Source organism: Carassius auratus, chromosome 39, assembly GCF_003368295.1.
Source record: "Carassius auratus strain Wakin chromosome 39, ASM336829v1, whole genome shotgun sequence".
NCBI classification, from domain to species: Eukaryota; Metazoa; Chordata; class Actinopteri; order Cypriniformes; family Cyprinidae; genus Carassius; species Carassius auratus.
In genome coordinates, this window is record NC_039281.1 from 4,413,123 (window position 1) to 4,425,169 (window position 12,047).

A 12,047-nucleotide genomic window follows, 5' to 3' on the forward strand; every position below is an offset into this window, starting at 1 on the left:
GTCATTTATTCGAGGTTTCTGGCACTAGTTTATCGGTTTCTATTTACATGACAGCTCAGTATCACTGAAATTATTTGGTCTTAGTGTCCTAGTGTCTCCTATAAACTGGAAAAAAATGGTGTAGAAATTATTTCCACTCACAAATTGCTAGTAAATTTCACAAATTATTACAAAGAATAATTTAGTAACACTGAATAAAACATGAAATGTCGAAGCAGAAAGATTGCAAGACATACTCCAGTTACCTTTTATTGTTTTATATTGAAAATCTTTTGGTTTCTGAAGGTTTCTTAAATATCCTAAAATATGTATAACATTATCTAAGTGTGAAAAAACAGTAAAGCACATATGTTTAAACCACCAGCATGAAGAGCATACTTAGAAAAACACTTTATGGCAACCTATGAAGAATAAATTTAGTGACCATAAATGGTGACAAAATTAAGTATGATTCATCCTTAAGATATCTTTAACACCTAAAACATTTGCAACGAAAGATCCTTCTGCTTTTTATTGGCTACAAGCCGCCAGCCCTATGTAAAGCACCCTAGGGAAGCAGCTACTTCACTATGTCCCGCTGGCCTGCCATTAACTGCACCTCTCACCTTGGTGTTAGAATGCATGCTGTTCTGCTCCCAAAAGGGAGATTTCCTCTTTTTGACTGGAAAAAAATGCAATGCATAACAGGTGAAAAGGCACCAGGGATGCAATAATGGAATGCATTGCACTTCCTGCATTTTATGTTGTCTGTTAATTTGTGGTTTTGGCCTAGTTATTTGCTCGTTCTAAGAACGTGAGAACTCTTTGCTTTTGATGAGTCCGATCTATAAATAATGTACTGTTGTAACCCCTGCAATGCTTGTAACCTGCATGCAACCATTTGCTAAACATGCACAACAGATTTAACAGTACATTTCTGATGCATTTATGTTATAGAGCCTCAAAAGTGCAGTTATGTACCAATATATGTCCTAGTCATTTGAAAGTTTTGACATTCACATCTTTGGTGACGAGGCACTTCCTCTATACAGTTACAGGAAACAGAAAGAGCTGAGAGCCTGCTATTTTGCGTCAACAGTATCATCACACTCAGTCTTAGAGCTGCTAGCCACAAGCAAGACAAGCGTCATACAATTTTCATCAAAGCTGTATACTTTAATAGCAATCATCATAGACTGTAAAACAAAAACTCAACAGCGAGAAGCACCTGCAATTGTAGAGCAGTCAATTTCCACAGTACTGGATAAACAACCAATCCAATCACAATGAGTTTTGGAAGCGTACCATCCAGGTCAGAGGTGATGGGCTGGAACTCTGGAAACTTGGCTGATTATCTTAAAAAAGTGAGTATGTGAAATATATCCTATTTTTCTTTTGACCCAAAAAAAAAAAAAAAAAAAAAAAAAAAACGACATACAATTTAAATGTATTAAAAAAACATCTGTCAACCTTACAAAGCGTATCATATAACCCACATGTTGTTTATTTCGAAATTAGGCCCACTTCTAGACAGTTTTCCTCTAAAACATAGTTGACCGATTATTCCTTATTTTTTTTTATAATGATGCCTTTGACATTAAAATGTCAAATGTGACTTTGAATACTGAGTGTGTAATCTTTAGAAATCTATTTTACAGACACTCTTGTTCTTCAGTTGCAGCACTTCAAGTGTGGCTGATTGATTTCCATGCAATGTGGTTTTCTAAACTGTTTTTTTTTTAGAGTTGTGTAAAGTTTCTAATGAACTCAGTTAATTTATTGTCTTGTTTTGCAATCATTTGGTCAAATGCATTTTCATGTCACAACAGTGCAAAACACGTGTAACTAAAAAAGATAGATAGAAACTTATTGTTAAAAAAAATGATTTATAATAAATTATGGCTGATGTAGTTTATATCAAATGCTAAGCTTTATTTTATCTTGGATTAAAACATACTTTAGTGGTTGTCCCTTTAGCATGAGCGTTCATCAAATGCTAGTGACCTAGTTTATTAAATGCATAGTGTGACTGCAGATCTTCTTTCAGCCATCACACCTTTTTTTTCTGTTTTCAGTTGAAACTGCTGGGGTGTGACAGAGTGGTGAAAAAAAGCAACATGAGTGGTGCAAGATTCTTGGTAAATTTGTTTTCTATTTATGACAAATACACTAAAACTCAGACCTTACTTACCATCAAAACATATTGGTGTGTGGACCGAACCATCAGTTACTCGACTTCTTGTGCATTCAAAAATCTTACTGGGTTATTACAACTAATGGCAAAAATAATGTTTGGTAATGGAAATGGAAATCCTACTTGCACACTGAAAAAAATACCTTCTTAAAACATTTTTGGGGAAAAATCAAACAAACGTTCATAGAGCACTGTATAAAAACTATGCTCAGACAAGCCAAATCACAATATAGAACAAATAATTCCTGTTTCTATCTTGTTTAGAATATGACTGATAAGGACTTTAAGAAGTTCCCTGCAGAACATATACCGTAAGTTTTAAGCTCAACTAACATAATAGTAAACTAAATGTAAGCTAAACATAATGCCAAAGGACATGTGCCTTCTGGCTCTGCGATGTCTGATTTGGTAGATACCTTTATCTAAAGCAACTTGCATAGCAAGCCTGGAAATTGCATTAAATAGAAGTGTACATTTCATGAGTTCATTCCTTGGGAATCAAATCCATGGCCTTGGCATTTCTGGCACAATGCTCTATACTTTTTTGGGCTACAGAAACCCTAATATAGACTATAGCATCTGTCCAGTACAAAACACTAAAGAGCCTGCAGATAGAATTCTAAGTGAGTCACCAAAAAGTCAACATGTTTACACAATGTATCTGTAAAGTACACTTCCCTTTAATTACTGGTTAAAAAAAAAGAAAGAAAAGAAAAAGGATTCTCTTTCTCGTTACATTGTTCTATATTTATTTACTTCTGTTTTTCTATTTGGAAGATTTATCACAAAGATCTGCAGAGATATTAATCAGAATAACAAACAAAAGAAGGGTCTGTTTCATAGGTAAGTAATCATGCTTTAAAACGTTTTAGAAATCCATTACTGTTATCTCTGTAAGACAAAACTGAACTTCTCTACATGCTTGAGAATTTGTCATTTTAAAACCTTTGCCTTGACTAGATCAGATCATCGGATGCCTCCAAGCCAAGGTAACACTTGTACGGTTAAATAAACAACTGGTTTTAACTCATCATGCGCAAAACCTAAAATATCTCTATATTATTTTCTTTGAAAAAATGTAGAACCTAATCCAGGAGGTTGGGATTCTGATGAATTCGTAAGTGTTTCACTTAAAAAAAAAAATTCTCTCATCACTTTTTAGGACTTAGAATTAAATGCAAAATGTGCGTTTATATTTCTAGGACCAAGAAGGAAGTGACAACGACTATGAGGAGCCAGATAATAATGAGTGTGAAGACAATTACATATGTGCAGCATCATGTGATATTGAGGAAGATGTGAATACTGATGATGATTATGAACCACCTCCTACTGAAGCACCTTCTGAATTACCGACTCAGTTTCGAGTTGCCAAGCCTCTTGGTGATGGGGATTATTTAGGTAATTCACAATATTAACACAAATCATTAAATTGACATAAATGAAAGAATCCATGTATTTCAATTAGTACGGTTCACTCACCCATTCTGTCATGTGGTGGTGTGTAGACAGCGGCCCGCGTGGTTCTGCAAGACCACCCCAGGACAACAGGTCAGCATCTCTTCCCAGAGGGCTTTTAAATGTAAGTAAAACTCTTTTAAGCATAAATTCATCTTAATGATTCCTTTACTGTAAATGCTGTAACTTCCGGTATAAGGTCATGCATAAGATGACAGTCTTTAGTTTCAGACACCTAAGCCTCCATCACGACCGGACCCCTCTCCACACAGGCCTTTCATTCCCCCTAATCAATGTGAGTGAGTTCAATTTCAAATCCCTCTAATATGAAAGCATGATCTCTAAATGTCCTGCAAATCATATCCACAGTAAAACCTAGTGTGCCAATGGTAGATCGGAGTAAGAAACCTGGCTCATCTCCTCTGTCCAAAAAAAATATTGCCAAATCAGGTACCACTCAGGTTTAATTTGAAATCTTCTTTAAACCTTTTATATCGTATGGTCATGACACTAAACGTTAATTTTAACTTTTTTTTTTTTATCCTTAAAGCAATAAACCAAAACACCTTACCAATGGCTTCAAAATCAGCAAGTTTACCCACACAAAGGTGCGTATCTTTATCAACAACTTGCATCGATTCCTATAAAGTAAAAGAGCAGTACAGCACCGACGTATTTTTCAATCTCCAACACAGATTTAACACCCAACAGAGGGATGAGTTTCCTCCTCCACCTGTAGAAGTGAATTCGATGATGGGGCAGGTGAGCACCATCACAGTACCTATAATAAACATGACAGCAAGCATCTCACAATCCCACGACTCAACAATGAAATTAAAGCATGCAGTTAGACAGAACAGCCACAAGATGGCACTGCTGTTACACGAGGTCCTGTGGTTTGCTTTACAATGACGCTAAACAAAAGACAATACTGGACAAGCCCACTATTGCTTAAACACCTTGTACATTATTTAAAATCATAGAAACGATACAAATGTATTTCCTGCTGTGATAATGAAAGTGAACACATATCAGTCCACAGTGTAAAGGCTGAATGTTTTTATGCACGCAGGGCATGGATCCACGGTGGTATGTGGGGCAAATGTCAAGAGGAGAGGCCGAAGTCTCACTCAGACAAATGAATGCAGTGAGTTGCACCACTTAAGTCATAGAATGTTAGAATCTAACATCTAACATAGAATCTAAAATACAACCCTGCCTTCAAATAATTCTTATAAATTGTGAATAAACTTCCATGAGAGAATTCATTTGTAATTGAAAGACTCAATAATAATAATAATAATAATAATAAATCCAGGCCTTTCCTTTGTATATGCAAAAAGTAGAGAGGCAAGTGTATGGAGACATACACATACTTAGTGCTGAACATTATGTCTTTTTTAGGATGGCACTTTCTTGGTGAGAGACAGTTCAAAGGGCTGCACAGAGCAGCCATACACACTCATGGTGCTGCACCAGCAAAAAGTGTACAACATCCAGATCCGTTTCCTTGGAAACAAAGATGGATATTCCCTGGGCACGGGCCTAAATGGTATCGAGGTAATGGCATTTGCTCATACTGACATAGATGTCAGTCATGAATGATATCCTGATTAACCCCGTAAAGGCTGATGTATAAAACACTTGTCAGAAAAATCATGGAACAGTTTATCAAACCTTCAGACAAAACATAAAAAAGTTAGCTTTTTTTCAATATCATAGTTATTACATCAGGCTTTTATGTCTCATATGTTATGGTACAGTAATATAGGACAATATGAAACTTATATACTCAAGGTTGGAAAAATGCCTCAATTTTAATCAAAGGCCCAAACAGAGCCAAAAATATGCAATTTGGTGCAGTTTCTGACATTTATATTATCAAAGAGTAAGATAAAATACTGATAGCTTGTAATATAATTCAATGAGATCTTTATGAAATTATTAGTTATTAGTTTCATAAGCTCTGGGCAAAACATAAAATGCAAAACAATACAAAGATGATTAAGAGACATACAAATGAATGTTCCTCATGTGCCCAATCATCTATACTGTTGAAATATTTACAGTATAAAAGTTACGTTTATTTGATGAAAATCTGTAAAGATTTCACAGGAAAAGATGTTTACCACAACCTGAAGCAGGTTTTAAGACATTTTTAATACCACCTTATGTGAAATGTATGACCAAACCTGTGATGGATAAGCACATTATACGTTATTACATACGTTTATGTAATATTTATTGTGTTTAATGTATAAAGAATTGTACTTATTTATTGATTTTTATCCCAGGATGTTATAAATGCCAATACTTTTTAATTGTATGCGTCATCTTTCATGTCAAATTCTTACAATTGATCAAGAAACACCCTATGGGACTGTTACCAATCAAATTAAATAATTTACACTGCAAAATTACAACTGCAGGATATTAGTGTTTTAAATACAATTTTGAATATACATAAGAAATGTTGGGGAAAAATGCATAATTTTAACACAAGACTAAACCACCAGTAGGTGGCGGTAAGTCACATATTCCTTAAAACGCTGAATCGTTCTGATCTTTGTTTGGAACTATGGTTGGTGAAATAGAACAAACCAGTCAAAATTGTATCTAAAATGTAACTTAACTATTTGTTTTTGTTGTTTTGTTTTTGTTGAATCAATAACACAACAGTAGGCTTTGTATAGAGTTAATGAAAAGGCTTTATAGGGTTAAAGTGAGGATTGTGTTTTAGATGATCAGCTAAGGTGATTTTTTAGTTCAGTGATATTTCCTCAGTTAATCGACTGTACCTGTGTCCCAGAATTTCTCCAGTGTTTTGGACATGGTTGCACATCACATGAAGACCCCACTGATTCTGATAGACGGAATGGAGCGTGGAGCAGGACCTACTCGCCAGTGCTGCCTCATGCACCCGGCAGGTTTCTGAACTCACAAAGCAGAAGAAGGAATGCTGACTGGATTCCAGTGTCAAACAGACTTACATAGAATTCAGACAGTGTCTGGTGAAATGCAGCTATTATAAAGTTATCAATCAACACCAGGAGATGCAAATATTGAAAAATTAACTACATGACTAAATGAATGAATCATACTTGGTTTAATTCGATCCGACAAAACTGTCTAAACTTTTTAAATGAAAAAATAAATAAATGTTTAAACACTTTCAATGTTAAAATCAAGCATTTTTAGACTGTTAACTAGAAGCAATTTTACTTCTTATACTCTTAAAATGTACATTTGTCTGTTCTAAATTAAATATTCCTACTGTTTTTAGAATTCTAACTTAATGTTTCCAATTAAATTGTGAAGTTTACATGAAAAAGCACTTCTTTGTATTTAGTCTTCCGTCGTCTGTTGATGGTTTAACCAGGTTAGGGTTTCCACGTCAGTCTGGAGACGCGCCATTTTATCAGGGTGTGTGAAGCACACGGTCAGGTTACACTGCAGCAGCTGGATCTTCACTGAAAACAGAAGTTGTAGTAGTTGAAAATACAGCGAGAAGAACACAAGAATACACCCTCTCATTCCATTCTGACTGACTGAAACATAACCAGCGCCAACAGGTTGTGTTTACTGTAATCAAAGTACATAAATAGAAGCATTCTGTTATGTATTATGCAAAGGTTACTGCTAACGTACACTCAAAGGAAAAATATCAGCTCATTATCATTTTATAATCAATCCTTTAATACAGATACAGCAGGTCTAATCCACTAGTAACTGCCGAAATATACAACAATATTTAGTTCTACTTAACTGGATATTTGGGGGATCAGCAATAGATGTAGCCAGCATATTTTCTCTAACAAATCTAATGGCTATATGAGATCATAAAACTCATTATTGACAGCCCTGGAGGATTTGCGGGATGTTCTGAGTTTTTATATGTTTTGTGTTAGCATTGACGGCTGGCATAGATTAATGTCTTAGCGTTGACTCCTTGTTAACTGCCACCCTTGGCACGGGTGACACGTTTTCCTCGAAATTTGTTCATGCAATACCCATATCAAAGCCACCAGAGGAATTTCTGCCAACACTGAAAAAAGGGGAACTATTAAACTGCCAGCACATTTCGGAACTGTCAAAACATGAGTGTGCAGAGATGACTTTTCAAACTGTATATTATTATTTTTATTACATTTCATTAGATAATTTTACAATACTGGTGAAAAATCTAAGAAAATAAGGTTGGGATTAGGTCCAACAGTCACTGAATTATAGAATGCAATATACAATGCAAGTTTACCTTCCAACTGGTCAATCAATTCCGACATCAAATCCAACTGCTTCAAGATATAATCCAGGCCATCTGAGGACCCATGTTCACGATTCTCTGTGGAATTTCCCTCAGACTCCATCTGTAAGATACACAGATGTAAAGGATAATTATGTATTACCATTAATATGGTCTCTAGTCTTAAACGAATGGCACACACAATAAGAAAAAATAAAAATTGAACAGCAGAACATTCAGAAGCCCCATTTTTGCATTTTAATGGTATTGGGTCAATCAGATTCACAATCAGCATGTTTGGTTGGTTGATTTTTTTTTATTTATTTGTATGAGGGAATAAAACCATGCTAAATCACAAATATACAGTGGCACCAAACAATTCTGGCAGATCTAACTGCAGCAGTTATAATAACATTAATATCATCATTTTAGATCCCTCTGTTCTATATTGAAACTCTGACTTTATTTTGGGGGGATATTATGTTCTTTCAGTAGCAGGTTGACATTTTTTATCTTGTCCATCTCTGGGACCACAGATGACAGCTTTGCACTTGAGGAACTCATTCTCCAGCCTCTTGAAGGATTGGGCAAGATCTGGACTGGTTCGGAGCACAACCATATCATATGCCATCCAAGACAACTTTACTGAGGACAAAGAATATGAAACTGACACAGTCGGTTTTCATTCACATCATTGCTATTATATTTAATGCAGTATTTGTTTGCTATCTACCTGAAACATTCTCCATTTGTTCAGTCATCTTCTCCAAATGTTGGTTCAGTTGTAAACTCTTACGACTGATGTCCTCACATAATTGCACACTCGAAATATCGTCAGACATCTAAAAATCAGCAAAGTCCGTAACTCCCGATGGATTGCTGTTCTTTAATCTTAAATGTTTGATTAGTTATATTTTCATTAAATAAGAACACATTTTTAAAGCACATAATCAGTTCTACGCGTTTTTCTTCCATCCGTTTTCTGTCATTGAAATGTTAACGTTAACTTACCTCAGGTCAAAGCGACGTTGCTTTAAATTACGTTTATAAATGATTATACATGTAGTGTAAATGGAAATTCAAAACTTAATTAAATTACCTTGGTAATGTATCAAACTGCAGACAATTTTTTTTTTATGTTTCGTGTTTTATTGCGACTGCTGACCGTTACTTGAGCAAATTATGCGCGCGACACGTAGATTTAACGGCTTTCGCGCGTGCACATTCAAATACCATACACCTTGTCGAATCGCCTATAAATCTAGCTTTCTTTTAATTGACATCCGTTTTATTTACACAAATCGGTTCTTTAAAAGTGTTATTTTCAGAAAACGTATTAATAAAACGATTAATTGATTATTTTACGTCATGACGTCCTCCCTGACGTCCTGTCGTTATCATCTAAATAAATGAACTATCGAACGAGCAAATGAACACATCTAAATAATTATAGGCTACATAAATGTCATTTAATAATACAATGTAATACAGTCTGCTTTTATATTAAGCACTATCTCTTGGCTAAATTGTTATTACATGCTTTAATTACTTACAACCAACACTTTCGATAGTGAAATGAATTGGTGGTGGTGGTTCTGCTTTATTCAGTCAATGCTCTACAATGAATGTAAATGCCATTCTACTTACAAAAGCTGTAGTTGAAACTTTTCCGTCAATAAATTAGTGCTTAATCCTCATAAAATGTTTTGGGAAGTTAAAGTTATGAAAAAGTTGAATATATATATATATATATATATATATATATATATATATATATATATATATATATATATATGTATATATAATTTTTTTCATTCGTTTTAGGTGGTTGTAACTGAAAATTCCAGTGTGTCAGGCTAAACTGTGAATGCCTTCAGGTAATGGCAATGCTGCTGGTTTTTGGATCAGTGGGTGGGTTGATATGGGGGCTGTGTCAGCAAGAGCCTAGACACGTGGAAGGTCTCAATAAGGTGGGACTGAGGCGGTGCTACATATGCATAAATAAAACTGGTGCAACAGGTGATGATGTTGATACAGCAAAAGAAAGCGCCATAGCACAGAGAGGACACATGCAGGACAACTCCGATTGGAAACATATTAGAGCACCTGAAAATATTCCTGGATGATAAGGTAAAAAAGAAGTAGGCCTACAGGTCATCAGAGAGAAAGAGTTTCAGAGAGGAAAACATCCAGATCACTCAGCAATGACATCCTATGAATCTCAAGGTCATTCTCCGACGAGATGTGGCCCTCAGTTCCCAAACTTGGGACAGGAACCTCCAGAATTGAGTCTGTACAGCGACAGCTACTATCCACCACCATCACTGCCGAGTCCACAGAGAGCAAATCCTTCCTCATATGAACTCGCAGACTACGCTGCCTCATCGCCTAACCCCTACCTGTGGTTCAACAGCCCAGGGATGAACAGCACTCCTTATCTGGGTGGAACACCAGGCCCTCCAGGACCGCCTTTTGTTCCCCAGCACTACGGCATGCAGAGGGCCTATTTAGGACCTGGGGGACCAGGTGGTCCTGGTGGTGAACTGAGCTGGTTCTCTATGCCTTCTCAAGAGGAACTTATGAAGCTGGTCAGGCCACCTTATTCATACTCCGCTCTTATTGCCATGGCCATACATGTTGCACCAGAACGCCGCCTCACTCTAAGTCAGATTTATCAGTATGTTGCAGACAACTTCCCTTTTTATAACAAAAGCAAAGCAGGATGGCAAAACTCCATTCGTCACAACTTATCACTAAATGACTGTTTCAAAAAGGTTCCACGAGATGAAGACGATCCAGGTGAGTGTTTGTGTCTCTTTGATTCTTTATTATTGAATCAAGTTAAGAACTTTACAAAATGACTTAAATTATATAGTCTTAATAAACATATATTAGTAAACTAATATAAAAATTACACATTATTTCTTATTTAAATATTATTTATATAGAAATATGAATATGTATTTATCAATTTAATTAATTTGAATAATATATTAAATTACTATATTTTAATAAATTGTTTTTTGTAATCAGTTTTAATAAATAATCAATAATACCATACAATTACTAGATAATGTTTTTATCATGTAACTGTATTTAATGTGCAATTTGTCTCTCACTTTAAAGGGAAGGGTAATTACTGGACCTTAGATCCAAATTGTGAAAAAATGTTTGACAATGGCAACTTCAGACGCAAGAGGAAGAGAAAGTCTGACAGTCTCCTAGAGAAGAGCAGTTCTGGAGGGAATCTGAGCTCAGAGTCAGGAGACAGTAATGGCAGGGGCAGTCCAAAAAATCAAGCTGTTGACATTTCCACTTCGCCTGAAAAGAGTCCTTCACCCGCATCCACGGGTCCATCACCATGCTTGAGCAACTTCCTGACTGAGATGTCTGGCGTAGCTGGTCCTCTGGATATGGAAGGAGATCCCCTGAGTCGTCCCTTTACACTCAGTCTGCCGGTGGATGGAGCACAGAGAGCTTCGCAGCCCGCAGGGTTTGGCAACTACTCCCCCGGCTCCACGGTGTCCGAATGGGCGTCACCTCTGCCCCCACCACCCCCCATTTCCCCATCACCCTCCCACTCCACTTTAGGCTACAGCGGGCCTGCTCTCAGTCAGTTTAATGGGCATTTTTACCCTGGTTTGAGCTCAACAGGTATTCTTTACCCTCGGGAGGGCACAGAGGTGTAGGAAGGGAAGTAGGTGACAGCCAAAACAGAAAAAAACTGAATCATCGATTCACGCTACAGACACTGGGGGCAAAAAAAAAAAAAAAACTTGTTTTCCTGAAACTATACACTACTTTTGGCCTAACTGAAATCCTTTGAGATCTGTGGGCACAAGATACGAATGAATTCCCACAGGAATGGCCTAGTCAGCATGAGATATGACAGGCTGACTCTAGCAAAGGCCCTTGTTACCAGCAGCCCTGACCTGGGGTCAGCTGCTGACATCAAGCCATTTTACGCACATCTGATTCTTACTTAGCTCAGATTACTGACACTGAATTCAAGCACATGTAATGAAACAAAAGAGCAGAATGACTTCTTATGTGGGCAGAGAAACTCCAGTGAAAATACATACAGTGAAGCAGATTTTATTCTGATGCATGCTGGTATTGTCATATGATAATGTCAGTCTTTGTATTTTAACATGACAATGTGTTTGCTATATA

At 36.4% G+C, this 12,047-nt stretch overlaps 2 protein-coding genes and 1 long non-coding RNA gene across 4 annotated transcripts; 2 read left to right on the forward strand and 1 right to left on the reverse strand.

The window, feature by feature from the left end:
* The first annotated feature begins 1,261 nt into the window (after window positions 1–1,261).
* Window positions 1,262–6,579, forward strand: LOC113057735 (lymphocyte cytosolic protein 2-like). Of its 2 annotated transcripts, none has more exons than XM_026225235.1 (15): window positions 1,262–1,343; window positions 2,055–2,117; window positions 2,438–2,484; window positions 2,951–3,016; window positions 3,134–3,162; window positions 3,256–3,290; window positions 3,376–3,574; window positions 3,682–3,755; window positions 3,857–3,926; window positions 4,001–4,081; window positions 4,182–4,239; window positions 4,327–4,393; window positions 4,704–4,778; window positions 5,036–5,191; window positions 6,441–6,579. In XM_026225235.1, the coding sequence occupies exons 1-15, from the start codon at window positions 1,266–1,268 to the stop codon at window positions 6,564–6,566; spliced, it is 1,224 nt and encodes a 407-aa protein (XP_026081020.1). In that variant the 5' UTR covers window positions 1,262–1,265; the 3' UTR covers window positions 6,567–6,579. The 2 variants fall into 2 exon arrangements, with proteins under 2 accessions (XP_026081020.1, XP_026081021.1); XM_026225236.1 differs by having other exon boundaries at window positions 3,863–3,926.
* Window positions 6,580–6,859: 280 nt separating this feature from the next.
* Window positions 6,860–9,037, reverse strand: LOC113057738 (uncharacterized). The gene is made up of 4 exons (XR_003277875.1): window positions 8,974–9,037; window positions 8,608–8,716; window positions 7,887–7,998; window positions 6,860–7,101 (listed from the first exon to the last, which is right to left on the reverse strand). It is a non-coding gene; the product is annotated as an uncharacterized LOC113057738 (long non-coding RNA).
* Window positions 9,038–9,810: 773 nt separating this feature from the next.
* On the forward strand, window positions 9,811–12,047 carry LOC113057736 (forkhead box protein I1-like). Its single transcript, XM_026225237.1, has 2 exons — window positions 9,811–10,673; window positions 11,001–12,047. The coding sequence occupies exons 1-2, from the start codon at window positions 10,079–10,081 to the stop codon at window positions 11,561–11,563; spliced, it is 1,158 nt and encodes a 385-aa protein (XP_026081022.1). The 5' UTR covers window positions 9,811–10,078; the 3' UTR covers window positions 11,564–12,047.

Coding starts and splice junctions, on each gene's coding strand:
- LOC113057735 (XM_026225235.1), top strand. CDS start 1,266: ATGAGTTTTGGAAGCGTACCATCCAGGTCAGAGGTGATGGGCTGGAAC. Junction 4,240..4,326: donor GCAAGTTTACCCACACAAAG/GTGCGTATCTTT, acceptor TCTCCAACACAG/ATTTAACACCCAACAGAGGG. Junction 4,779..5,035: donor CACTCAGACAAATGAATGCA/GTGAGTTGCACC, acceptor TGTCTTTTTTAG/GATGGCACTTTCTTGGTGAG.
- LOC113057736 (XM_026225237.1), top strand. CDS start 10,079: ATGACATCCTATGAATCTCAAGGTCATTCTCCGACGAGATGTGGCCCT. Junction 10,674..11,000: donor ACGAGATGAAGACGATCCAG/GTGAGTGTTTGT, acceptor CTCACTTTAAAG/GGAAGGGTAATTACTGGACC.